The sequence below is a fragment of the Micromys minutus genome (assembly GCF_963924665.1).
Source record: "Micromys minutus genome assembly, chromosome: 22".
Lineage (NCBI taxonomy): Eukaryota > Metazoa > Chordata > Mammalia > Rodentia > Muridae > Micromys > Micromys minutus.
Genome location: NC_137957.1, coordinates 26,264,539 through 26,291,192, shown reverse-complemented (window position 1 = coordinate 26,291,192; position 26,654 = coordinate 26,264,539). Strand labels below are relative to the sequence as shown.

The 26,654-nt window shown below is 34.8% G+C and overlaps 1 protein-coding gene across 22 annotated transcripts in view; it reads left to right on the top strand.

The window, feature by feature from the left end:
* PPFIA2 (PTPRF interacting protein alpha 2) overlaps window positions 1-26,654 on the top strand; it is a gene marked incomplete at both ends in the record, with an annotated part of 426,677 nt that overhangs the window by 336,485 nt on the left and 63,538 nt on the right. For all 22 annotated transcript variants that reach the window (XM_080935708.1, XM_080935705.1, XM_080935707.1 and 19 more), the window contains 7 exons: window positions 5,411-5,494; window positions 5,726-5,857; window positions 7,082-7,144; window positions 11,497-11,588; window positions 20,934-21,069; window positions 23,942-24,162; window positions 25,437-25,674. In XM_080935708.1, coding sequence (XP_080791834.1) covers window positions 5,411-5,494; window positions 5,726-5,857; window positions 7,082-7,144; window positions 11,497-11,588; window positions 20,934-21,069; window positions 23,942-24,162; window positions 25,437-25,674 — 966 coding nt within the window. The remainder of the gene's footprint in view (window positions 1-5,410; window positions 5,495-5,725; window positions 5,858-7,081; window positions 7,145-11,496; window positions 11,589-20,933; window positions 21,070-23,941; window positions 24,163-25,436; window positions 25,675-26,654) is intronic.

Here is a 26,654-nt window from a genome sequence, read left to right as displayed (position 1 = left end):
AATATCTCAACAGAGTATATGAAATACAGCAATTTAATCAGCTTTATTTAAGAGGTTTGCTACTGGAACAATAAGAGGTATAATAGCCATTGATTCCAGTCATGTTATATGATGATGAACCTTGTTAGGAAAAAAATGTTAAAATGCTGTTGAAAGCCATTATACCTTTGCAACTTTTTTTTTCTCTCTCTGAATAAAAAAAAAAGAAAAAGAAATTGGGAATAATGCACTGGTGAGCTGTTTTTCCATAGTATGAACTGTACACTCTAAAACTGTGGTGCTCTATTCTATAAGCTGTTCAAAGAAAGCCACTTGAACTCCGGAAGACAAATAATAATTACGTCCATTCACTTGAAAAGCACCCCTTTTGTCACTGTATCTTGATTTGTTTTAGGTCAGTTGAAAACTCTGCATACATTCTGAGTGATCACATGACCACTGTAGTTTTCAGGGTCCTGTAGGCTACACAAATTTTTCCATAGAAAAGTGGCACTGGTACAACAGTGTGGGTACACAAATTATGCGAAACAATTGGCTCAGTGGTAGAAAGGGGGACACAAATTAATCGTCTTTGCTAGCAAAGCAAGGAACAAGATGAATACGTTGACAGTGTTTCTATGTTGAAAGGAAATATTTATGCTAAAAATCAAATATCGCATAGAGATGGGCAGGGGGAAAGCACTGGATTACATTGTGAACTTGGGAGTATTAAGGTACAGCCTGATGAAACATTAATCTACTAGGATACAACTCCTAAATTTACACTCTTCTATAACCGTAGACCACACTAGGAAGTCACTCTGGTACTTTGGAATGGTAGAGCCTGAACATTCAGCATGCACAATCAAGTAACTTCAAAATAGATTCTAAGTGGTATACAGCTGCTCAAGTATGTCAATATTATTATGTTTTTTCTTATGAAGAGTTATTTTAAATTACGATAATATAGATCAGTACACGCAGCTGTCTGTTTTAATGGGAGAGATATAAGTAGTTAGCATAAAGTGTTACCATTTAAATTTGCTTTTGTGAGATTAAATATAACTTGTAAAACTGGGTAGATTAATCAACAGTATTTATAGTACTGAAAACAAAACAAAATTTAGAATTTTTCTAAAAAAAAAAAAACACAGCTTAAGATGTACTAAATCACTGCCACAAATCAGCCATTGATACACTTAGAATTAAATATAATTTAAAATGAAATAATTGACCCACATGGCTTTAAGTTAGTCATAAATCATCTTTTATGATGAAAAACTTTAGAGATTGACTCCATTATTACTGCCACTGTTTTAGAATCACTTCAGCATTTTGTTAGGTTCTATAACATGATACACATAGGATCATGTATTATAATTATATAGTACATGATATAATTAATTACCACGGTGATTAAATGTCTTTATTAGAACTCTGAAATTTCAGTATTTCAGAAACATTCAGTACTCTTTAAATTTCTCCTACTAGTGCATAATCGATTATTTGCTTCCTAATAATTTAGCTTCTAACATCTATTTTCTGGTAATTTCGGGTGTTTAAGAGAGTTTTATATGACTGGAGAGTTGCTTTCTTTTGTAAATTAAAACTGCTAAAATTATATCCCTTAGCATATGATGTATCTATAGGTTTGTGGATGAATCAGTTTCTCTAAGCACCATGTCTTCAACTCTTTCCCACCCATTCTGGGATTTTCCCAGAAGGCTCAGAGAAAAACTAAGCAGTGTTTCCAATTTATTCAATTTCCATTCACAGTAATTATATAATTATCATCAATGGTCTTTATTTTGTTTTTTCTTTTCTTTTCTTTTCTTTTCTTTTTTCTTTCTTTTTTTTTTTTTTTTTTTTTTTTTTTTTTTTTTTTTTTTGGTCTTTCCACTCTTCTATATTACAAAGCATCTACTTAGCTTAAGTCTTGGAGACTTTAAATGATATTTCAGCAACTAATCAAGTATTCACTTTGATGTGTATGTGTGTGTGTGTGTGTATTAATTTTTCCTATCTATATCTTTTTGTTTCTTTTTGCATTTTCTCTTTCTTGATTCTCCATTTTGTATGTATTCATATGCTTCTCACAATCGTTTCTACTTTGCTAAAATCTTAACTTATCTAAAGTTTCCCAATATCAAAGTGTTAACCCAAGATGAACTCCTCAAGAAAAGTAATAGCAGATTGATACTTCCCAGGACTGGGCTAATATCAGTTGTTACAACTGCTCTCTGACAGGTCTAAGGCCAACTCAGTACTATAGTGTTGGGTAAGAACTAGTCCCAGCATTGCTTATACATGATGACTGAATTTCCTTTTTGGATTATAAGACTGTGGTTTTTTTAATCCTTTAACTAAAGAGAGAATCAAAGTAGGTAAAACTCATTTAGTCCTTTAAGAATTCTTGCTTAGTGGCTGCGAATAAAGGTACATTTTATGTATTTATATATAATTAACTATCAGAGATCATTCTGGACTCCTACTGTTATGATTTGTCATATCTATTTCTCTAATTAAAATTCACATTTCCTCAAGCATGTTATAATTCTTCTTGAATTTTATGAGGTAGTTTATTTATTTTATTACTAATAAAACTGCTAGTAATAACATAACTTAGACATGACAATACCTGTGTTTTGAATCTGAAGTGTTTCCCCTCAATATCTGCATGGTCGTTACTGAAGGAAGAAACATGAAACATAAAAATATTTAAGACATTAAAAACTTGTACTTTTTTATCAATGCAAAAGCAAGAGCTTTATTTATCCAGTGCACTGGGGTTGCCTACATCCATAGGAGAGGCAACCCCGAAAAGCCGTTACGAGCAATTTTATACAATTTAGGGGTACAGGTTACATAATTCCAATTCATTGGCTAAGCATACTGACTTTTAAACCTACTGGTTAGTGAGCATATGTGTCAGGACCCTAACTGGGACTCTCTTGAGGGTCAGATGGCTGTCAGTCAGAGCATTTTAAAATTCTCCTGAGAATTGTTTACTCAAGGAAGTCCCTTAGACCAAGGAATGGTGGGCCACTGGGCCATTGCTTCTATACAGGTACGGGGTAGAGAATTTTTCACTTCTTTCATTCCCCCCCCCCCTTTTTCTAGGCCACTATTTCAATCTTAAAATCAAAGGTCTTTTTAAGACCACTTGTTTGGATCAATCTCTTATTTATTTTTAATACCTTAAATGTCTATAAACTATACAGGTTCAATTACAAATCACAACAATTCCAACAGCCCATTTGACAATTATCTGCACTTTTTCTTAATAGGACTTGCAAGTGTGAAATGGCATAAGATGAGTAGGAAGGAAGGAAATAATTCTAGGAAACCTGGGTTCAGTCCCCACATACACTGGGTGCCTCTCACTGTCACCTATAAATACACTACTGTTCAACTGCCATCCTCCTCTCACCTTTTAGGCACTGTGATTATACACACTAGCCCACACACAGAAGAACACATGTGAATACAATTAAGGCAATGTAAACAAAATAATTAATAACTAAATAATACAGAACTTGTTTGGTTCCATTTGAAGATCATGGTAGCTCATTGGTATTTCTATTTAGAAGTCTGTGTAAGACAATTGGGAAATTATGGTTTTCTGTGTCTATAAAATAAATTTTGAGACAGGAAAGTATATATACAGTGAATTACAATTTAATGCAACAAATTGGAAATGTCAAATGTTATTCCTCAAAGTAAGTTAGAATTTGTTATATGAAGTTGCACAAATGTACAGCAATGGGTCACTGTTTCTTTTCAGTTACTGCATGAAACGTTTGCATATAGCCCTAAAATAGTTTAAAATAAGTGTCACTATTTCAACATGAGCTAATATCATCTGTTCGAGAGTTAAAAATGTTTTACTGACATGAGACTTTCTTGTTGTTGCAATTACTTAACTTGTAATTATAAATCAAAATGTTAATGCAATGTTATAAGTCTTCGTGCATAACATACTAATACAATTCAACTATCAGTAATGTCCCATGTGATTGCACTCTACACCTGTGGTTTCCTGACACCAGGACATGTACCTAACTTCAGCACTAGGCAGTCTTTAACTCACAAAGGGTCTGTGTATCCTATTCACTCTGGGTAACTATTTTGTATCCACAGCAAAAAATTAATAGGGATGCACTTTGGTGTGGTCTTTTGTGTCACTTTGGTTTTGAGCATTCACAAAGCTTCTTGTCTTTATGAGATTTTCATTGCCTAATAAGCTGAGAAGTTTTAATTTTTTATTTAATTTTTTTTTTAAATTACACTTGAGGATAAGGCCATTGTATCCTAGGGTAATACACATTGTGTAGAGAAGTCATCTTTTACATGGACCACCTTTGCTGAGGAAACTCAATCCTCTTTGAACTGAAGAATATTCATAATAATATATAGTGTGGCTTAGTCCTATCTCAGATTTCCCCATATAAAGTCTTATATAATCCTGATCCAAATAGGATACTCCTGAGTTATAAGGAAGAACAGTTTTTTAATGTTGAGATGCAAAGTTTGCATCAGGTTTTTTTCCCTAGGTAGATGATAAACAAAAGCTTAGATGTTCTTAACAATCTACCAGAGGTATTCTGTTTGGTTTCTCATAATTCCAGGTTTTACATTCCATTTCCAGAGTTGTTTTAAGTCACCATGTAAGTTCATCATTGCCAACTGTCACTAACCCTTCATACCTCAGGTTCCAAGCTTTGATTTGAGCATATCATTGTCTTCCATTTATAACCATCCACTGCATTAACCTCACCAGATACCAGAGTAGTGTTTATTAAAGTATTGAATTTGCTGTCACTTTTATTTTAAGCATTCTGTACTATGTTCTGTTTGGTGTCAGTGTCTTTAGTTCTGATTTTTTCAATTTTGTCCTTCTCCTTTTCCTTGACTTGTTAGTCTGATCCAACCTCTTCTACCTCATCTGATGATTATCAATATGTTATGGAAGCTAAACTACAAGAAATGATCTCCATACGTAGGAAGGTAGTCCTACTGGACTTTACTTTCTATCGCTAAATAGAATCCATCTAAGTTTTTTTCTTTTCATTTGTATAAAAGATTATGTTACTTTTATTTATTGATAATCGACCATCTGTGCAGTTCAGTGCTTCAGGAGCTTGAGATTGGACAATGGCAGGTTTGTGTTCAAACCATGCACAGTCTGCATGTTACATTTGGCTGACTTCATTGCTCAAGTCCAGTGTTTTGCTGATGCTTGGATGTAACAGGCCCTTGTTGGCTGACACATTTCAAGCGATGCTGTTCAGCTGCCTGTTTAAAGAAAGTTTATGTTCGGAAACTGAGTTTGCAGTTGGTAGTAGCTTGCTTTACATTTTCTTTCAGTTTATTTGGATGGGAAGCATTAACTCATCTTACAGTTTAGGTCCATTTTTGTATTTCTTAACAGGCTGAAGAAAGGCATGGAAATATTGAAGAACGTATGAGACACCTAGAGGGTCAACTTGAAGAGAAGAATCAAGAACTTCAAAGAGTATGCAAGAAGTTTTCCCATCTATCTATGATTAGGTTTTTAAATTCACCGACTGCATATGAGAGGAAAACATTCTTTGAAAGGAAATATCTTCTACAAATTTAATCAGAAACATGCATAAAATTATATTCAGTATGAAACCCACAGAACTATAAAATTAAGCTTGAACAGCAGCAAGTCTTATTTTACCATGCCAAATATATTTTTTTTTCTCTTTTTCCTAAACATAAGGCTAGACAAAGGGAGAAAATGAATGAAGAACATAATAAGAGATTATCTGACACTGTGGACAGGCTTCTGACAGAATCCAATGAGCGCCTGCAGCTACACCTGAAGGAAAGGATGGCTGCCCTGGAAGAGAAGGTACCATAGCAGTCAGGAGGAGAAGCAGGTGTATGCTTAGCTGTATCATCTAGGTTGTATGTTTTCCTAGCCGGATGTACGGCTCATTGTTGTGTCATGTGATCAACCTACCTCCCTTCGCCCCAAAATACTAAATACAGTCTAGAGAGGGAGTTAATAATTTCAATAAAAGTTGTGTAAATTAAGGGAGTGGGTGGGTGAGTGGGGGAGCACTCTCATAGAGGCAGGGGGAGGCAGGGCAGGAATTCCAGAGGGGAAACTGGGAGAGAGTATAGCATTGGAAATGTAAGTAAAGAAAATATCCAAGCAAAAATAAAATATATCCAATACAAATAATTTTAATAAAACACTTTAACATCGTGTGTTGAACAAATAATGACAGAAAATAATACTCATTAATTTGTTTATAAGAAATATAGGAAAACGTGTCATGATGCATGATGAATTTTTCATTATCTCCTCAATGGGTTTACTGGAAACTATTGTGTGCTTAGTCTGATAACAACTACCAATGCTGAAAGCCAAGGCATGAGAGGCTATGTGAGGTAGCAGAGTATTATCAACAATACAGGGTTTTCAAACCTCTATTTCCAACTGCATTTTTTTCAAGAAATGTGCTTCGGTTTAGTCTGAAAATTGATTCAAAATCATGTTTGTCACATTAACAACTGGAAACTATAACACTAATCAGAATTGTAAGAGATGGTGACCAAACTCAGAATAAGTCAGAGAAGTAAACACTGAAAACTTAGAAGCACAAATTATTTCAGAAATCTAAACAGAATTTCACTCACTATCTTCTTCAGTTATTTGACACTGACATACAATACCGGAAAATACTTTAGCAAAATGTTAGCCAACTTTAATTTTTTTGACACATGAGGAAGTCAAAGCATACTGCTAATTGTTGGGTAATAATTTAAGAATAATTTAATTCTTTCTTGTCTATAATAAAGTCTGTGAGGAATCAGAGTAATAGCTCACAGGGGAATATTTGTTATTTATTTATCCAAGTGTAGCAAAATAACATTTCTCATTTAAATAATTTATTTTGCAAAAGTTTCACTGTCACTTTTAAAGATATCAGTGGAACTTGGTTTCCATAGAAACCAGGAAATATATTTACCAGTGAAGGATTTATAAAGAGTTCTTGAGTGTTAGAGTATTCATGTATGAATTTAAATATTTTCAGCATATTGCTTCTTTCTTGTTTCCTTTCTGTAGAATGTTTTGATTCAAGAATCAGAGACTTTCAGAAAAAATCTTGAAGAATCCTTACATGATAAGGTATTATGGGAACACATTATCTTATTCGCATTGATCAATACCTTATGAAATAAATGTGATAGAAATATTTTTGTGTCAGACTTTAAAACATTTTAACTCATCATAGCAAAGCATATATTTATGTAGAAATTTAACAGTTTTTAGCACTGAACACATTACAAACCATCACTTTGGAAACAACTCATGTTAGCTTAAAGTCACTACTAATCAATATCTCAATAAATATGGATCATATTTATTAGTATATATTCATTGCCATTTGTGAAGTTATGAACGTTATTTCTGAAAAAATAATTACTGTTATAAAGGATTGTGTCATTAAGTATCTTTTAACATATTTCTACTTCTGGGGTAATTGATAATTGAAGAGAGGAAGCATACTTTATGAACAGTAATTTAAAATGGCAGAAGTCAAGGGCCAATCCAGGGAGAGTCACATGAACCACAAGTAGTAACAATTCCAATATACTGATTGTATAAAGGAAATGTTCAGGTTTTGGAATGTGACTAAAATTCAGGAAACTGCAGATGGTCCTACAGACCTTAGAAGCAAATCAGACTAGTTACTTGTTAGTTTGGGGGTGGGTGGTATTCATACATGCGTGCGATACTTTGAAACTGAGGAATTTGGTGGAGATTCATGTTGTAAGAGATACAGTATTAGGGTGTCAAAGCACAGGTTGTGAAATTTTTAAAGAGGTAATAGTAGCATGTAGTTTTTATTTCATTAGTTTTGTTCATTAAAATTTCCTTTAAAATGGCAGCTTACTGTATGTCCACTAGTTGTGTATTGGAGAGATGGGAAAAATGAATAGAGAAAGAGAAGGAGGATGGGAAATAAAGAAAAGAAAGGATCATTAAAAAATAGGACAGATGTGAAGGAGAAGGAGGAAACAAAGAATTAAAGAACCAATAGCAGCACAGTAATATAAAAGGTACTGAAATGGGACAGGAAAAATAGACTTAATAATTTTATAGAATGCTATACATTGGTACACGAATTTAAATAATAAACACATGGTTCCACAGCCTGGATGCCCATACGCATCACTGTTGCTGGTGCTGCTAAAAGAATGCTTTGATTTATTACCCAATGGTTACTAGAGATCACACATAGGGGACAATATTTCAGTAGGCTCTCAGACACATTTACTGAGTAGCTAGGGGGCCAAGTAGAGGTTAGATCTATGTAACAGCATTGGGGGAAGCAAGTATGGGTAACCAGATGAATCATCAGAATTTTGCTGGAAGTACCACATGTTTAGCAAACTAGTTCTGACCATATTGTGAATTTTGGCCTTGATTCTGTTATGCAGTGTTAAGTTATTTAAAGTTCTGTGTGCTTCTGGAAAGATTGTCAAAACCTACTCCCCAGCACCTACACAACCCCACAGCTTCCAGCAAGCTACCCAAGCCACCAACACTACAAGTCTTCTTAAGCATTAATTTTTGGTAATGTCAATCTCCAAAAATGGTGTTCCAAGGCCACACTTCATTTGCTGTTTCTATGTCATGTGCCTCAGCACATTCTCTGACCTTAGAATACCTATACTTACTTAAATGTCCACTAAAATTACTATAATCACAAACCAGCATGAGCAAAATCATCTGGCTTCTCTTTAATGACGTTTATCTTTGAAATCTAAGAACCTTAAGAAATCTGAAGCAATTCTGAAGCAAATTCTCTTCCTGAAACAATTCATGTTCAGGCCCTGGCAGGCATATTGGATCTCATAGATTTCAACAATACCAATACTTCCTAATTTCAGCCACTATTAAGTATTTTTCCAGGAAGAAGGTATTGAGTTTCAGGGCTAACTCATGTTTTCATGTTGATGCTTAAAAATTCTGATTTAACATGTTAATCTTCCCAGTGTTACCTACCTAGCCCATACTTACATATACCAAACACCAGTGCCACTTAACCTGGCTAGAATTACCAGCATTACCATTCTGAGTAATTCACATATTGCCTTCTGCATAAGTCAACATGAATAATACTTATTAATGTACATTAATAACAAAATAAGGTAACCAAATAAGAAAATATTTAAATCACTTATTTATTTGACTATCTGTATGTTTCAATGTGATGTGGTAGCAAAAGAATGTCTGCCAAAGATAATAAACCTGAATAATGATTTACAAAAATTTCAAAGGAACATGGAGTAAATAGGAGTGTGGTCCTGAAAATATAAAGAACACACAAAAGAAATGCCACAAGTACTACATTGTCACTTTGTTGGCCTGTGTTCTATTACTGTGAAGAGACATCAGGCCCAAGGAAACTTACTGAAGACAGAGTTTGTTAGGGTTTACAATCCCAGAGGTTAAATTTCTGATCATCATGGCAGGCTACATAGAATCTTGCACAAGCATGCTGTTGGAGCTATAGGTGAGATTTTTCAGTCTGATCCATATACATATACATGTGAGCCTATGGGGAGAAATCTCATTAAACAGATTTACTGTGGTGAGAAATGAAATATAAAATTTAATAGTCTATAATTAGTTTGTTGACAACCTTTCTTTCATTATCGGTCTTCCAAACACAAATATATTTTACTCATTTATTCACATCTTAAGAAATTTTGAAGTTTAACACTATTAGCTTCGTTTTTATAACGCATGTCTGCTTTTTCCCATCATTTTTCTCTTAATTATTCATTATTTAATTACTTATTCACTTTACAACCTTCCTAAAGACCTCTTCCCACAACTCTTTGGCCCATCCCCTCCCCATCTTTTCTGAGCCAGTGCAGCTCCTACCCCACCCCCCAGTATTTCTCCCACTTCAGTATATCAAGTCACTGTGAGGCATGAGGCTAGGCACATCTTCTCCTACTGAGGCTAGACAAGACAGCCCAGCTGAAAGAACACATTCCAAGTACAGGCAACAGCTTTTGGAATGAATCCCTGCCCCAGTTGCTCCAGACCCATGTGAAGACCAGCTACAATTTTCTTATATATGGAGGGAGGCCTAGGTCCAGCCTGTGTATGTTTTTCCTTGGTGGTTCAAATACTGAGAGACCCAAGTGTCCAGGTTAATTGACCCTATTGGTCTTCCTCTGGAATTTAAATATCATCCAGGACCTACAGTCCTTACCCCAACTCTTTCATAAGAGTCCCCAAGCTCCATCCAATCTTTAGCTGTGGGTGTCTGCATATATCAGAGGACAGCCTTGCCAAACTCCTGTCTACAAGCATAAAAGATTATCATCTATAGTAATAGGGGAATTAGTGCATGCCCATGAAATGGGTCTCAAGTTGAGTAGGTTATTGGTTGGCCATACCTTCAGTCTCTGTTCCATCCCCCAACATGAAATTCATGTAGATAAGATAAATGTTAGGTCAAAGTTTTTTGTGTAAGTTGTCCCTATTGCTTCACTGGAATTTCTGCCTGGATATAGAAGGTGGCCTCTTCATGTTCAATATTCCCAATGCTGTAAGTCACATCTAGGGTTAGCCACATTGATTCTTGGGTGCCTCCCTTATCCTAGGTCTTTGTCTCAACACTTCACTGATGTAAAAAAAATGAAATTCTTCACTTTATTGATCAGGGATGTCCAGAAGAACAGAACTGATAATATAAGAGGTTTTATTAGAATGACTTAGTCTGTGGTCCAACTCTTCCAGTTGGTGCCTGTCAATGGAAGGTCAAAAAATCCAGTAGTTGTTTAGTCATGAGGTTCAGAGTCTCAGCTGGTCTCCAGTACACACTGGAAGTTTGCAGAAATAGGCTCCCTTGACAGTGAGAAATGGACATGCCAGGGACGGGGAGAAAGTCTGCAGAGAGCAAGCAAGCTTACCTCTCCTATGTCTTTTATGGAGACTGCCATTAGGAGAGGCAGTCAAAATCAAAGATGTATTTTACCACCTTAGAAATTCTAGATTTAAAGTGGGTCTTCTCACTTCAAATAAATTAAGTAATGAGAAGAAACTTCCTCACAGGTGAAACTAGCACTCAGATTTTAAGCTAATTCCAGGTGTAATTAAGTTCACAACTAAAAGAATCGCTATCATATTCAGTTAGTTCATACAAATGTATTGTTTAATTTATAACTAGGTGTGATTTGTCTTTAGTATTTGAAATAACATGTCTATAAGAATTTATGATCTTAATAATCTCATATATTTGCTAATGTTTAGAATTAATAAAAACTAGGGAGTTTATTTCAGTTGTTGACATATTCATTATGAAAGGTAAACACAGGTATATATTTGTGATTATATCCAATATCTTTTAATGAAATTAAACTGTGTTCACTTTTAAGTATCCATTTACTTGCCATAACTGATTGCTGATACATGAAGTGTACCCATCATCTGAGTAACTACTACTTTATTTTTAGGAAAGATTAGCAGAAGAAATTGAGAAGTTGCGATCTGAACTCGACCAAATGAAAATGAGAACTGGCTCTCTAATTGAACCCACTATATCAAGGTAATATTATGTTTAGTGTTTGTTTTGGTTCAGAAAACATTAATGTAAATTTTCCTATATTTTAATGTTTCCTTACATAAAATAAGAGTCTATTACTTCTCAGTAGGCATTGTAATAATGTAATCTAATACTCTAGTTTCTGAATTCAAAGATGATACCCCAATTTAGAATTCTTTTCTGAAGTAATTCTATCAAAATATAACTGAAAATCCTTTGTGTTTTGTGTTTAACTGTACAGTTCTATGTGCATAAAAATTCTTAAATGAAAATTCAGAGTACATAGAAAAATTGCATTGTATTATAAATGGATATCTTAGCCTATTCTTTTTTAAATTAATAATCCTTTACCTTATGTTGCATATAATATATACTGACTATAGTACGGTTTCGTTCCCTGTATGCCTCCCAGCTCCTTTCCATCTCCCCTACCTCTGGATCCACTCCCTTTCTGTCTCCAATTTAAAAGTAAAAAGGCTTTAAAAATATATATTAATATAAAACAAAACTAACAAATCAGAATAGAATAAAGAAAAGAAACAAAATGTAAGAAGCAGACAAAAATGGCACGAGGTAAATGTTCTTTCCCTGGAATGTATGTAGTTCCTTAAAACCGTGTGTCTCTGAGATCTATGGAATGAATATATGTGATATAGGCTCACAAAGTATGAGAGATATAATGATGATACTGATGATGAAGGCAAAGAATAGTTATTGACATATCATAAAAGTTAATACATAGAACAATCATTTTCTAATCACATTGCATGTATAAATGTCATTAGTTTCATTGATATAATGAGGTTTTCTGACAGCCTGGCATCTTGGCATTCACTGGAAGAAAAATTGTTGGGCCCATAAAAATCAGTGTCTCAGGGAAGTCAGTTGTAGGGACATGACTATATATCTAAGGGTTCAGATTCCTATACTTCAGTTGGGCATGTTTGCTGTTTGGTATAGGCAATAATTTTTCTAATTCTCACCATAGATTTCTTATATAAATGTGTATAATAAAGTATCCATCATAAGCTTTCAAAATGAATTATATTAGAAAAGAGTTTTTATTGTACAATAAAAAATGTTAAAAATTGATAATACAGTTACAATGATGAGCCATAAAAATCTTTGCTTAAATGAATGAAAAAAATTCTTAAAATTTCCTTAGATTGCTAAATTTTTTTCAAAGTTTATGTGTAGAATGATTTGAAATTTTAATTAGAATTAGTAGAGATAATCTCTGTCTTCATATGTTAGGAGACAAGGTAAAAATTGTGACAAAGTATAGAGAGGTAAGCAGTAATTTTTACAGGAAGATTGTGTAGTGTCCTTCCAGATTGGTGTTTGATCAGACATTTTCTCCAAAGGTCTATTAACCATGTTTTATTTACCAGACAGGTATGCACTAGTGTTCAAGCTTTAATTAAAATAGATGTTGCTGAAAAGAAGGCAGGGAAGTGCTACCTTAGAAACTCTGGCAAAGATGAACTAAGAAGAAACCTAGAATAGCATGTGACAATTGGACACTTAAGCTGAAACTCAAAGGATGCTAAGCATAAATCATGCAAAGAGACTGTTTCAAGAGAAAGATTAGCACATTCAAAGGGTCAGAAATGAAATAAAGTGTAACCTATTGAAGGAATTAAATGTCAGTCAGTTAATATGGGTAGAGAAGAATGGGAAGCAGTAAGTAGCTAAAGTGAATCTTCAAACTAGGAAATCCCAATATACAGACTGCCAAGGGACCCTGGGATGTTATAAGCACAATACTTTTGTGACTTTTGATTTGTTCCATAACTTTTATAATAATATAAAATTCAGGGAAAGCAAAGCAAAACAAGAAAGTCAGTCAGTTTTAAAATGGCAAATTGCAATGTTAGACAGTACACTGTGATGCCCAAGGAACAACCAACCATGGGCGGTACATACCTATGTAATTTTGATGTCGGTAGCTTGTGAACTAAATTTTATCCTTTCACTCATTGGTTCAGTAGAACTTGTAAAGTCTTCACTGTGTGAAAGGCACCTCTTTCTAGGTAAATCATGATAACTAAAAATTTTAATCTTTGTGTTTTATAAAAAGTCTATCCAATAGACTTAGATCAAGAGTTAAGCCATTTCTGAGTATAGCTTGACTAGTTTAGTGTTGTATATGAATCATTCACCATACACAAGTTGACTTTCACTTTATGTTTACTGCTATAAAACACAAAGGCTTTGAAGTACCTAAATAAACACTCAACATCCCTAGTCACCAGAGAAATGCAAATCAAAACCCTAAGATTACAACTCACAGCAGTCAGAATGGATAAGATCAAAACTTCAGGTGACTGCAGATGCTGGAAAGGATGTGGAGAAAGAGGAACAGTCCTCCACTGTTGGTAAGATTGTAAGCTGGAACAACCACTCTGGAAATCATTCTGGCAGTTCCACAGAAAATTGGACATAGTATTACCTGAGGATCTAATTATAACACTCCTAGCATATACCGAAAAGAATCTCCAACATCTAATAAGGATACATGCTCCACCATGTTCATAGCAGCCTTATTTATAATAGCCAGAAGCAGAAAGAACCCAGATGTCTTTCAACAGAGGAATGGATACAGGAATTGTGGTATACATACATACATACATACATACATACATACATACATACATACACACACACACACACACACACACACACACACACACACACACACACACACACATATATATATATATATATATATATATATATATATATATACAATGGAGTACTATTCAGATATTAAAACAATGACTTCATGAAATTCCTAAACAAATTGATGGAACTTGAAGACATAATCCTGAATGAGGTAACCCAGTCACAAGAGAACACTCATGGCATATACTCACTGATAAGCAGATACTCTCCCAAAATGCTTGGAATAACCAAGAAAAATTTACACAAGTTATGAAGCTCAAAGAAAGGAAGGCCAGAAGGTGGATGCTTCAGTCCTTCTTAGAAGGGAGAACAAAACACTCATGGGAGGAAATAAAGGGACAATTAGAAGAACAGTGTTTGGAAAAAAGATCATCCAGAAACTCTCATCTTGGGATCCACCCAAACGCAGCCACTAAACCCAAGCACTATTGCTGATGCCAAGTAATGCTTGCTGGCAGGAATCTCTGGATGTCTCTGCAGAGGCTCTGCCAGAGCCATACTAATACACAGGAGGATGCTTGCAGCTAACCGTCAGACTTAACATGGGGACCACAATGAAGGAGCTAGAAAAAGGACTGAAGGAGCTGAAAGAGTCTGCAACTGCATGGGAAGAACAAAATTATAACTAACCAAACCCACCACAGCTTCCAGGGGCTAAAACACAACCAATGAGTTCATATGGAGAGACCCATGGCTCCAGGTACATATGCAGCAGAGGATAGCATTTTCTGACATCCATGAGAGGAGAAGTCGTTGGTCCAGTGAAGGCTTGTTTTCCAAGTGTAGGGGAATGCTAAGGTGCTGAGGCAGGAGAGGGAGTTTGGGAGAGGGAGCACCTTCATGGAGGCAAGGGGAGAGGTCAAAAGGGTGGGATGGAAATAGGGGATAACAGCTGAAATGTAAATGCAGAGGATATCCAATTTAAAAACAAAACTGTGTCATCGGTTAGCAGACTGAGTCCTCATTTCATTTGATTTCATTAAGCATCTGGTAAAAGATGGTAAAACGTCTTCCTCCAGTTATGTCACCATTTCCCACTGTGTTTAACAGCCAGAGCTCATCTACATTTTATAAATCTTGGCAAATCAATTATATGTGCTTAACTCCAATCTCAAGTGAGTTATTGGAGGCGGTATCATCAATCAGCAGGAGCCCCCAGTTGAACAGAAAAAACCCACTGATGATGGATCTGTGATTTCATTTTATAGGACAGCATGAGTTTGCGATTGTTATCATCGTGATGATTGCAGGAATAAATCGAACTTGCTGTAAATCTCATAGAGACAATGTGCCTGACTCTATGTTTTGATTGCAGTATAGTTTATTACTTTGTTTATTGAAAATGAGTATGGTGATATTTTCCAATAGTAATTTTCCACCTATTTCATCTCTAAGCAAATAGCAGAATCAAGTGTGATTACCAAGATTTGTCATCGTCTTGAACAATGAATTACTCACAGTTAAAGTCTAGCCATTTACTAAAATGAGATTATTCACTGTAAAATGAGCATATAACTGTTTCTCAAAATTGAACAACAGAATGCTGCACAGTAGAAAATGATGATATATTTCTCTATAATTAATAAAACTTAAAAGTTCTGAGATCACATGTGGATAGAGTTTTCAGTAAGTACAACCTAAAATGTTTTTAAAATATAGAAATAAATATTCAAATACATACAAATGATGAAAACTGAATGATTAGAATTTAAATCAGTTGACTTTGACTATTAATGTTAGCATGTTTCATTGTATCAAGCCACTAAAATAAGAAACAATAAAGTTATAAGTGTAGTCTAAAATGAAAAATAAAAAATGACCAATTGCTCAGGCCATCTGCCACCTGGAACAGTGGAGATCTAGTGACGCAGGGCTGGTGAGACTACTCTGCAAATGGCCAGGGCATAGAGAGGGCTAGGCCTGGCACGCAGAAAGCACAGCCCCCTGGATTGGTTCAGGGGAGCAGGAACTCTGCTGTAGGAAAGCGGTTTCTACCTGGGAGGCCCTTGCATGCAGACCAAACGCTCAAGCCATTTGCTACATAAAACAGCTGAGATCCATGGACACAGGCCAGGTACACAGGAGCGATGGGAACCAATCACTGACAACAAGACCACATATAATCACAGACAACAAGATGGCAAGAGGAAAGCAAAAGAACTTACCCCAGGGAAACCAAGACAACCTGGCAACACCAGAACCCAGCTCTCCCATCACAGCAAACTGCGGAATGCCAAACACTTCAGAAAAAGAAGTCTCAGACCTGAAATCATTCCTGAAATGATGATAGAGAGCATTAAACAAGAACAGGAGGAAAAGAATAAAGAAATAGCAGCTTTTAAAGGGGAAACACAAAGAACACTCAAAGAAATCATAAAATTAGAGGAAAACAGAACCAAAAAAAATGAAGGAATTTAAAAATGGAAATGCAAACAATAAAAAAACAATAAAATAGACAACCCTGGAGGTAGAAAACCTAAAAAAACAAATCAAGAGTCACAAATGCAAGCATCTCCAACAGACTACAAGAGATGGAAGAAAGAATATCAGGGGCCACAGACAACATTGAAAACATAGGCAAAACAGTCAGAGAAGATGCAAAAACCAAAAAGCTCCTAACCCAAAATGTCGAGGAGATCCAGGACACAATGAGAAGACCAAACCTAAGGATAATAGGAATAGAAGAGGGAGAAGAATATCAACTAAGAGACTCAGTAAATATCTTCAACAAAATTGTAGAAGAAAACTTCTCTACCCTTAAGAATGAGACGACCATGAGCATAAAACAAGCCTACAGAACTCCAAATGGAGTGGACCAGAAAAGAAATACCTCCCAACACATAATAGTCAAAACACCAAGTGCCCAAAGCAAAGAAAGAATACTAAAAGCAGTAAGGGAAAAAGGTCATGTAACATCTAAAGGCAGACCAAGTAGAATCATGCCCAACTTCTCAACAGAGACTATGAAAGCTAGAAGATCCTGGACAGATGTCCTGTAGACCCTAAGAGAACACAAGTGCCAAAGCTGCTGTACCCAGCAAAACTCTCAATCACCATAGATGGAGAGACAAAGATATACCAGGAAAAAACTAAATTTACACAAAGCTGACCACAAACCCATTACAACAATGAATTATAGGTAGGAAACCCAATACAAGAAGGGAAACTACATCCTAGTAAAAACAAGAAAATACCTAAGCAAGAAAACCAAATAAAGACACAAAGTCACAATTCTACTTTTAAAAGCAAAAACAGCAGGAAACAGTAACCACTATTCCTTAATATCTGTAAACATAAATTGACACAATTCCCCCAATAAAAAGACATAGGCTATCAGACTGGATATATAAACAGAATCCAGCATTTTTCTGCATACAGGAAACTCATCTCAGAGACAAATTCAGACACTATCTCAGAGTAAAAGGTTGGAAAAAAAACTTCCAAGCAAACGGACCCAAGAAGCCAGCTGGAGTGGTCATTCTAATATCGAATAAAGTAGATTTTCAACCAAAAGTTATCAAAAAAGATAAGGAAGGACACTTTTTACTCATTACAGGGAAAATTTGTCAGGAGAAACTATCAATCCTTAACATATATGCTCCAAACACAAGAGCACCCAAATCCATAAAAGAAACCCTACTAAAACTCAAAAAATGTGTTGCACCCCACACAATAATAGGGGGAGACCTCAACACCCCACTCACATCAATGGATAGATCATGGAAACAGAAAATGAACACAGACACAGTAAAACTAGCAGAGGTTATAAACCAATTGGAATTAATAGACATCTACAGAACATATCATCCTAAAACAAAAGAATACAACTTTTTCTCAGCACCTCACAGCACCTTCTCCAAAATTGATCATATAGTTGGTCCAAAACAAGCCTCAATAGATATAAGAAGACTGAAATACTACCATGCAACCTATCAGATAACCATGGGCGAAGGCTGGTCTTTAATAACAAAAAAGACAACAAGAAGCCCATATACATATGGAAACTAAACAAAGGCTATTAACGACACCATGGTCAAAGAAGAAATGAAGAAAGAAATTAAGGGTTTTCTAGAATTTAATGAAAATGACAACACAACATACCCAAACCTATGGGATGCAATGAAAGCAGTACTCAGAGGAAATCTCATAACTCTGAGTGCTTCCAAAAAGAAACTGGAGAGAGCATACATCAGCAACTAGACAGCACAGTTGAAAATTCTAGAACAAAAGGAAGCAGATACACCCAATAGGAGTAGAAGGCAGGAAATAATCAAACTCAGAGCAGAAACTGACCAAATAGAAAAAAAAAAAAAAAAAAAAAAGAACCATTCAAAGAATCAACAAAACCAAGATCTGGTTCTTTAGAAAATTAACAAGATTGATAAACCCTTAGCCAGAGTAACTAGAGGGCAAAGAAAGAGTATACAAATTAACAAAATCAGAAAGGAAAGTGGAGAAATAACTACTGAAACTGAGGAAATTCAAGAAATCATCAGATCCTAGTCCAAAAGCCTATACTCAACAAAGCTGGAAAATCTGGAGGAAATGGATAAATTCCTAGACAGATACCAGATCCTAAAGTTTAACCAGGACCAGGTAAATCATCTAATTAATTTTATAACAACAAAAGAAATAGAAGCAGTCATAGAAGTTCTCCAAAACCAAAAAAAGCCCAGATGGTCGAGATGGGTTCAGGGCAGAATTCTATCAGACATTTATTGATGACCTAATACCAATACTCTCCAAATTACTCCACAAAATAGAGTCAGATGGAACATTACCTAACTAATTTTTCGAGGCCAAAATAACCCTAGTTCTGAAACCACACCAAGACCCTACAAGGAAAGAGAACTTCAGACCAATCTCACTTATGAACATTGATGCAAAAATATGCAACAAAATCATTGCAAACCGAATCCAAGAATATATCAAGACCATCATTGACCATGATCAAGTAGATTTCATCCCTGGGATGCAGGGATGGTTTAATATACACAAATCCCTCAATGTAATCCATCATATAAGCAAACTCAAAGAAAAAATAACACATGGTCATCTGACTAGATGCTGAGAAAGCACTGGACTACTTTAAACTCCCTTTCATGTTAAAAGTCTTGGAAAGCACAGGAATCCAAGGCCCGTACCTAAACATAATAAAAGCAATATACAGCAAACCAATAGCTATTATCAATCTTAACAGTTAGAAACTTGAAGCAATCCCACTAAAATCAGGGACTAGACAAAGGCTGCTCACTCACCCCCTATCTATTCAACATAGTACTGGAAGTCCTGGTCTGAGCAATTAGACAACAAAAGGAAATCAAAGTAATACAAATTGGAAAGGAAGAAGTAAAAACATCACTGTTTGCAGATGACATGATAGTGTACTTAAGTGATCCCACAAATTCCACCAGAGAACTCCTACAACTGATAAACTAGTTCAGCAAAGTGGCTGGATATTAGATTAACACAAACAGATCAGTAGCCTTCCTCTACTCAAAGGACAAACATATGGAGAAAGAATTTAGGGAAAAGATACACTTCACAATAGTCACAAACAATATGAAATATCTTGGTGTGACTCTAACTAAGCAAGTGAAGGACCTGTATGACAAGATGGAAAGATCTCCCATGCTCATGAATTGGAAGGATCAACATTGTAAAAATGAACATGTTACCAAAAATAATATAAAGATTCAATGCAATCCCCATTAAAAATTCCAACCCAATTCTTCATAGAGTTGGAAAGATCAATGTGCACTATCATCTGGAATAACAAAAGACCTAGAATAGCGAAATCCATCCTCAACAACAAGAAAACATCTGTGGGATCACAATCCCTTACCTCAAGCTATATTACAAGGCAATTGTGCTGAAAACTGCATGGTACTGGTACAAAGATAGGAACATGGATCAATGGAATAAAATAGAAATTCCAGAAATGTGCCCTCACATATATGGTCACTTGATTTTTGACAAAGGAGCTGTAAACATTCATTGGAAAATGGACATCCTCATCAGAAACAATGACTTAACGAAATTCTTAAGAAAATGGTTGCATCTAGAGAATATCATCCTGAGTGAGGTAACCCAGTCACAAAAGAACAGACATAATATGCAGTCACTGATAATTGGATACCAACCCCAGAAAGTTCTGAATACCCCAGAAACAGCTTACAGACTATATGAAGTTCAAGAAAAAAAAAAGGCCAAGAAAAAAATGAAAAATTATTATGCTTAATCTTTACACACCGAGAAAACTTTGACTATTTCCAGGTTACATCTTGTTTACATGTACTTTATGCTCATTATATGTAGTAAGATTTTAAGGCATACTATCAAACCTTTAAAAAAAATCAAGTACTGACCAAAAATATATTCATATAGTGTTATGCAAAATGCTTTTAAAATCTGTACATTTATCTTTGTTTTTTAAAATAATGTTGTTCGATTAAAAAGAATAAAAAATAAAATGAAAAAAATCCACCTTACATTCAAGAATAAGAATCTACTGTATCACCTAATGCACCTAATGTTCCAGTACTTATCAAGAGTAACACTGTTCTGTCTTGAAGCTCATTTGGTTTGTTTTATTGATAATTTAAAAACAGGCAGTTGCAAATTTAACTCATAAGACTCAATCTTATTTTTTCTGTTTTTCAGAACTCATCTAGACACCTCTGCTGAGTTGCGTTATTCAGTTGGGTCCCTTGTAGACAGCCAGACTGATTATAGAACCACTAAAGTAATACGAAGACCAAGGCGAGGCCGCATGGGTGTGCGAAGAGATGAGCCAAAGGCAATAGTTTTTCTTTCATCATTTGTTATTTTAGCTAAAAACAGGATGCTCTTCTAAATAGGATTTTTACTAGAAGAGAAGCCTAAATGTCAGCAGTAATTTATGTTAGTCTTATGGATAGAAAATAATGCACTTTAAAATTAACTAATGGGTAATATGTTATCCATTTCACATTTTTATCTGCCATTATAATTTGGATGCACTATATAAACCAATTTCAGGAATTTTAAGATTTAGGCCCTGAAAGATTTAGTGTTCCACATTACAAGGCTAGCACACTGATGGGTTCAAAGCTGGAACTAGACATAAATAATGACTTATATAGTTTTTTTAACCATTTCATCATGTTACCTTGGAAATGGATATTCTAGTGATTTAAAGTCTCGAGTGCTGGCATTTTGATTTTCTCTAAAATTAAGAAAATGATTTGTTAAAAATTACTATCTTGTAAACACCTCTTTATAATTACACACAGAATTTTAAAACTACCTATGAAGTCTTATTCAAGATAAAATGCAACTCTGTCCCTTTAATACATAACTTATTTTTATTTAGTTTTTAGATGCCACATATGAACACTATATTTATATCATGTGTACCACTACCTTTCTCTGATCAACTTCCTCCCCTATTGACTACTCTCTCTCAGAAGTATGCCTGCCTCTTTAACTATTGTTGTTTCACATGTACATGTGTATGCAAAACAAAATTGTGGTACATATACACAATGAAATACTACTCTGCCACCAGAAACAATGACTTAACCAAATTCTTAAGAAAATGGCTGCATCTAGAGAATATCATCCTGAGTAAGATAACCCAGTCACAAAAGAACAGACATAATATGCAGTCACTGATAGTGGGATGCTAACCCCAGAGGCTTGCACTCCCCCAGAAACAACTCACAGACTGTATGAAGTCCAAGAAATGAAGAAAACAAAACAAAACAAAAAAATATATTTACAAAACAAGAAAACTTTAACTATTTCCATGTTACATTTTGTTTTACATGTACTTTAGCTCATTGTAACTATTAAGTTTTCAAGGCATACAATCAAACCTTGAAAAAAATCAAGTACTGACTAAAAAAATATATTCATATAGTTTTATGTAAAAATTATGTTAAAATCTGAAAAAAAGTACTGACAAAAATGTATAATTTTAAGCAAAAAAATGTTTAAAATCTGTACATTTATCTTTGTTTTGTAAAATAAAGTTGTTTTATTAAAAAAAAAAAAAACACCCTGTTAAGTCCATTGTTGCATCATCACAACAGACAAAGAATGTATGTTGTTAAGATGCATCACCCTTTATATGGAAGACACAGCAAGTGTGTACAGAGTAATGATGATAAGGAGAACTTGAAGGAATGCAGTTTAATTTTGTGGGAAATTCCAGGAACAAATACTACATTTATAGAATTCCCCCTATTCCTTTCCACCCTTCAACTCCGCTTGGATCAACTGCACTTATTCTCATATTTATTACTACTTAATTATTATCGTCATAGGCAAATACATGTATTTTATAGCTATAACCTGCTGAGGTATGTGCACATTTTGGGGGCTGATGTGCTGGGATTGGATAAACCATCATAACACTTGCCCCAAGGGAAGACTGATCCTACTTCAGCAACCAGTATTTGCATGTAGTACTTCATCAAGGATTTAGGGCCCTGTGGGATCTCCCCCTTCAGATTGTCAAGGCAACTGGTGCTGTCACTAGGAAGGTTTATTTGTACAAAAATATTTTTAAGGTTCATTGGATACAGCTTAAACTTTTAAGTCACATTTCTGTTCAATCAATCAAGCTGTATGAGATGTAACAAAGTTCCTCTATCCTGAGAACATTTTGTTCCTACAACACTTTTAAAATATACTCAAAACTCGATTTATTTTTCCTTTAATAGAATCTTACTGCTTTTAGTTGATAATTAACATAAATAGGGGACATGTAAAATTAATCTGTCACTTTAGCATATAATAATTGTGGAAAACATGGAAAATATAAAAGAACAAATGAAGACAAGGTAGTGTCAGTTCGTTTCTTCTTACTTTAAGAGAAATTAATTTGCATTCTTTCTTAAAATATTTCAGAACACAAATTCTATCCCAGGTCTTTAGTCATTAATTCAATATACAAAAAAGCACATTTTTCCTTTTTATGTAAGTCATTTTGAATGATTATATCAGTTGAAATTAATTATATTAAGAGCATAGAGACCACAGTTTGCAAAATAACTAATCTACTGGTTATTCAAAACTTCCAAACAGAAGAATACTTATGTTAACTTTAACAATATACACCATTAAAATTACCATTCTTGCACCAAAAGCTTACTGAGAGCACAGGTGAACACGGCAGTAGAGATGAAATTAGTATATATTCCAATATTGAAAATAATATTTCGTTCAACCTACTAGTAAATTTTGAGAAGACAATTATTATATAATAGGTTTCCTAATAATGTTCATATGCTCATCTTCTAATAGGAAAAGTGCACAACTGCTCACTGTAAGAAATGATAATCCTTGTGTTTGGATCATTGGATTTAGAAATATAAAAATAATCTTGCAAATATAAGCGCTTATAAGCAAATGCTATCTTGAAAGCTTGTGCAATATAAATTAGATGGAAATTTATCATCACTTTTCCAGCTGTAATATTAAGTGAACAATTAGTAGCTTCCACCTCATAAGATGACAACATATATTTTATTGAACCATTAAATTAAAATATTACTTCACAGTAAATATAGTTGACTAGGCAGCTGTGAAGGTATACATGCATTTTCTGATGTTGTTGTTTTGGTTGTCAGTCGTCTGGTTAGTTCAGTTAATACCAGTATCTAATTTGTTCACTTGTCCTTCAGGTGAAATCCCTTGGGGATCATGAATGGAACAGAACTCAGCAAATTGGAGTGCTAGGCAGCCACCCATTTGAAAGTGACACTGAAATGTCTGATATTGATGATGATGACAGAGAAACGATTTTTAGCTCAATGGATCTTCTCTCTCCAAGTGGCCACTCTGATGCCCAGACTCTAGCTATGATGCTTCAAGAACAATTGGATGCAATCAACAAAGAAATAAGGTATCAATACTGGTGGTATTATGGGCTTAGAAAACAGTAATACGTTAAATATGTTTCTAAAACTATTGTCCCAGTACCTTGTTAGATCTGCCAAATATCAGAAGTGGGATTATAGTCTTATAAAACCATATCTACCTTCATTGCTTTGAAAACTCAGAGCCAATAAACCATAAAAACTGTGTGCTTTATATGAGTGATTTCATAGTAGAAATGACAGTGGTTTATAACTTTATATATATACAGAAGAGATTGTTCAAGTAGAAAGTTACATTATGAAACTAAAGGTATAGAGTTTGGAATTTTAACTATATACTATAATAATTTGGAAAAAAAGCTAAGCTGACTTTCCTAATCATACTCAGTGATTCCATGAAGTTTAAAGTTATTCAACCACAAAAGAAAATGGAAATGCTTGGTTTGAAACCCTGAGATAAAAGAACACACATGTTATGCACTCACTGATAAGTGGATATTATCCCAAAAGTTCAGAACACTTAAGATGTAATTCAATGACCATATGAAACTCAAGAAAAGGGAAGAACAAAATTTGAATGCTTCAGTCTTTCCTAGAAGGGGGAACAAAGTACTCATGGAAGGAAATACAGGGACAAAGAGTGGAGCAGAGACTGAAGGAAAGGCCATCCAGAGACTGCCCCATCTGGGGATACATTCCCATATGCAGCCACAAAAAGCAGTCACTATTACTGATGCGAAAAAGTGCTTGCTGAGAGGCATCTGATATGGATGCCGCCTCAGAGACTCTGCTTGGCACCTTACTGATACTGAGGAGGATGCTTGTAGCTAACCATCAGACTGAGCACAGTGACCCCAACAAAGCAGATAGAGAAAAAAATGAAGGAGTTGAAGGGGTTTGCAACCCCATAAGAAGAACAACAATATCAACCAACTAGACCACCCCCAAACTTCCAGGGACTAAACCACTAATCAAAGTGTAGACATGGAGGGACCAATGGTTCCAGGCTCATAGGTAACAGAGAATGTCATTGTCTGGAATCAATAGGAGGAGAATACTTTAGTTCTGTGAAAGTTCATTTCCCCCCATTTAGGGGAATGCCAAGGTGCTGAGGTGGGAGTGGGTAGGTGGGAGCAGGATCATTCTTATAGAAGCTTGGGGAGGCAGATGGTAGAAAGGATAACATTTGAAATGTAATGCATAAACTATCAAATAAAAAATTTCACAGTACTTGACTGAGCATTTATTAGGTGAAATATAATGGCCATTAAGTGAAAAGACTTAATTCTCAATCTTCTAGGCTAATACAAGAAGAAAAGGAATCTACAGAATTGCGTGCTGAAGAAATAGAGAATAGGGTGGCAAGTGTAAGCTTGGAAGGACTAAATTTGGCGAGGGTCCATCCAGGTACCTCCATCACTGCCTCTGTTACAGCTTCATCACTGGCCAGTTCATCTCCCCCAAGTGGACACTCAACGCCAAAGCTTACACCCAGAAGTCCTGCCAGGGAAATGGACCGCATGGGAGTCATGACTCTGGTATGATTCAGTGTCCAGTGAAAAACAATTCCTTCTCTAGGCAATGCTGGAGGATATTTCCTCTCATCTAGTTTTATATGCACATTATTGTTTACTTAAACATGTAAATCATGTGTAAATTTTTTTACCACAATAGATATTTGATCATTTTTAATTCATCACATTGTGGATTGAGGGAACAGTAACCCTTAAGAGTGACAAACTTTCTCAGAGCCACTAGCATGGCAGGAATATAAATATACATTAAAACTTAGAATCAGTTCAACCATGAGTATCTTTTATCAGATTAAAAGTAAATCAGAACCTTTATAAATATAGCTAATAGCAAAAATTCTGTACTGTATTGCACCAAGATAAAAATATATAGTTTTGTAATACATAATTTTTATAAAAATCTTCCTAAAGAGCAGCACCACATCTTCAGTGTTTTCATATGTTTCATATAGTTAATTCACAGTTCTCCTCTGGTTGTTTTTTATTTATTTATTTACTTATTGATTGATTGATTGATTGATTGGTTAAATTTGGATATTTAAGTTAGGAATTGCAATAGAAATAACTGAAAGCAAATGAATGAGCCCATTATTAAAAGTAATATAGGAAAATTCTGATCATTTTCACTGGAATGACTACTTCATGCTGCAAGGTGTGTTCACTTAATGTCCATCACAGAATGAGGTAAGAGAGAATGTTCCCCATGAAATCACATTATGTGATCGAGAAAAGCTATGTTTTTACATAATGTTTTCAAATATCAATGTTAGTTATTCATCTATCACCCCATCTTCTGCTATTTTAACCCCATTATACTTTCTTCTTTTTGCTTCATATTATCTTTTAATATGGTAATCATAAACTATTTACGATAACGTAGGTCTGACATTTTAGTGCATAAGGAAATTTCTGAAAGAAAAATAGCAATTTAATATCTATGCCAGAAACATAGTGGAAGCAATCCAGGAAGTCTTTATACGTTCAAT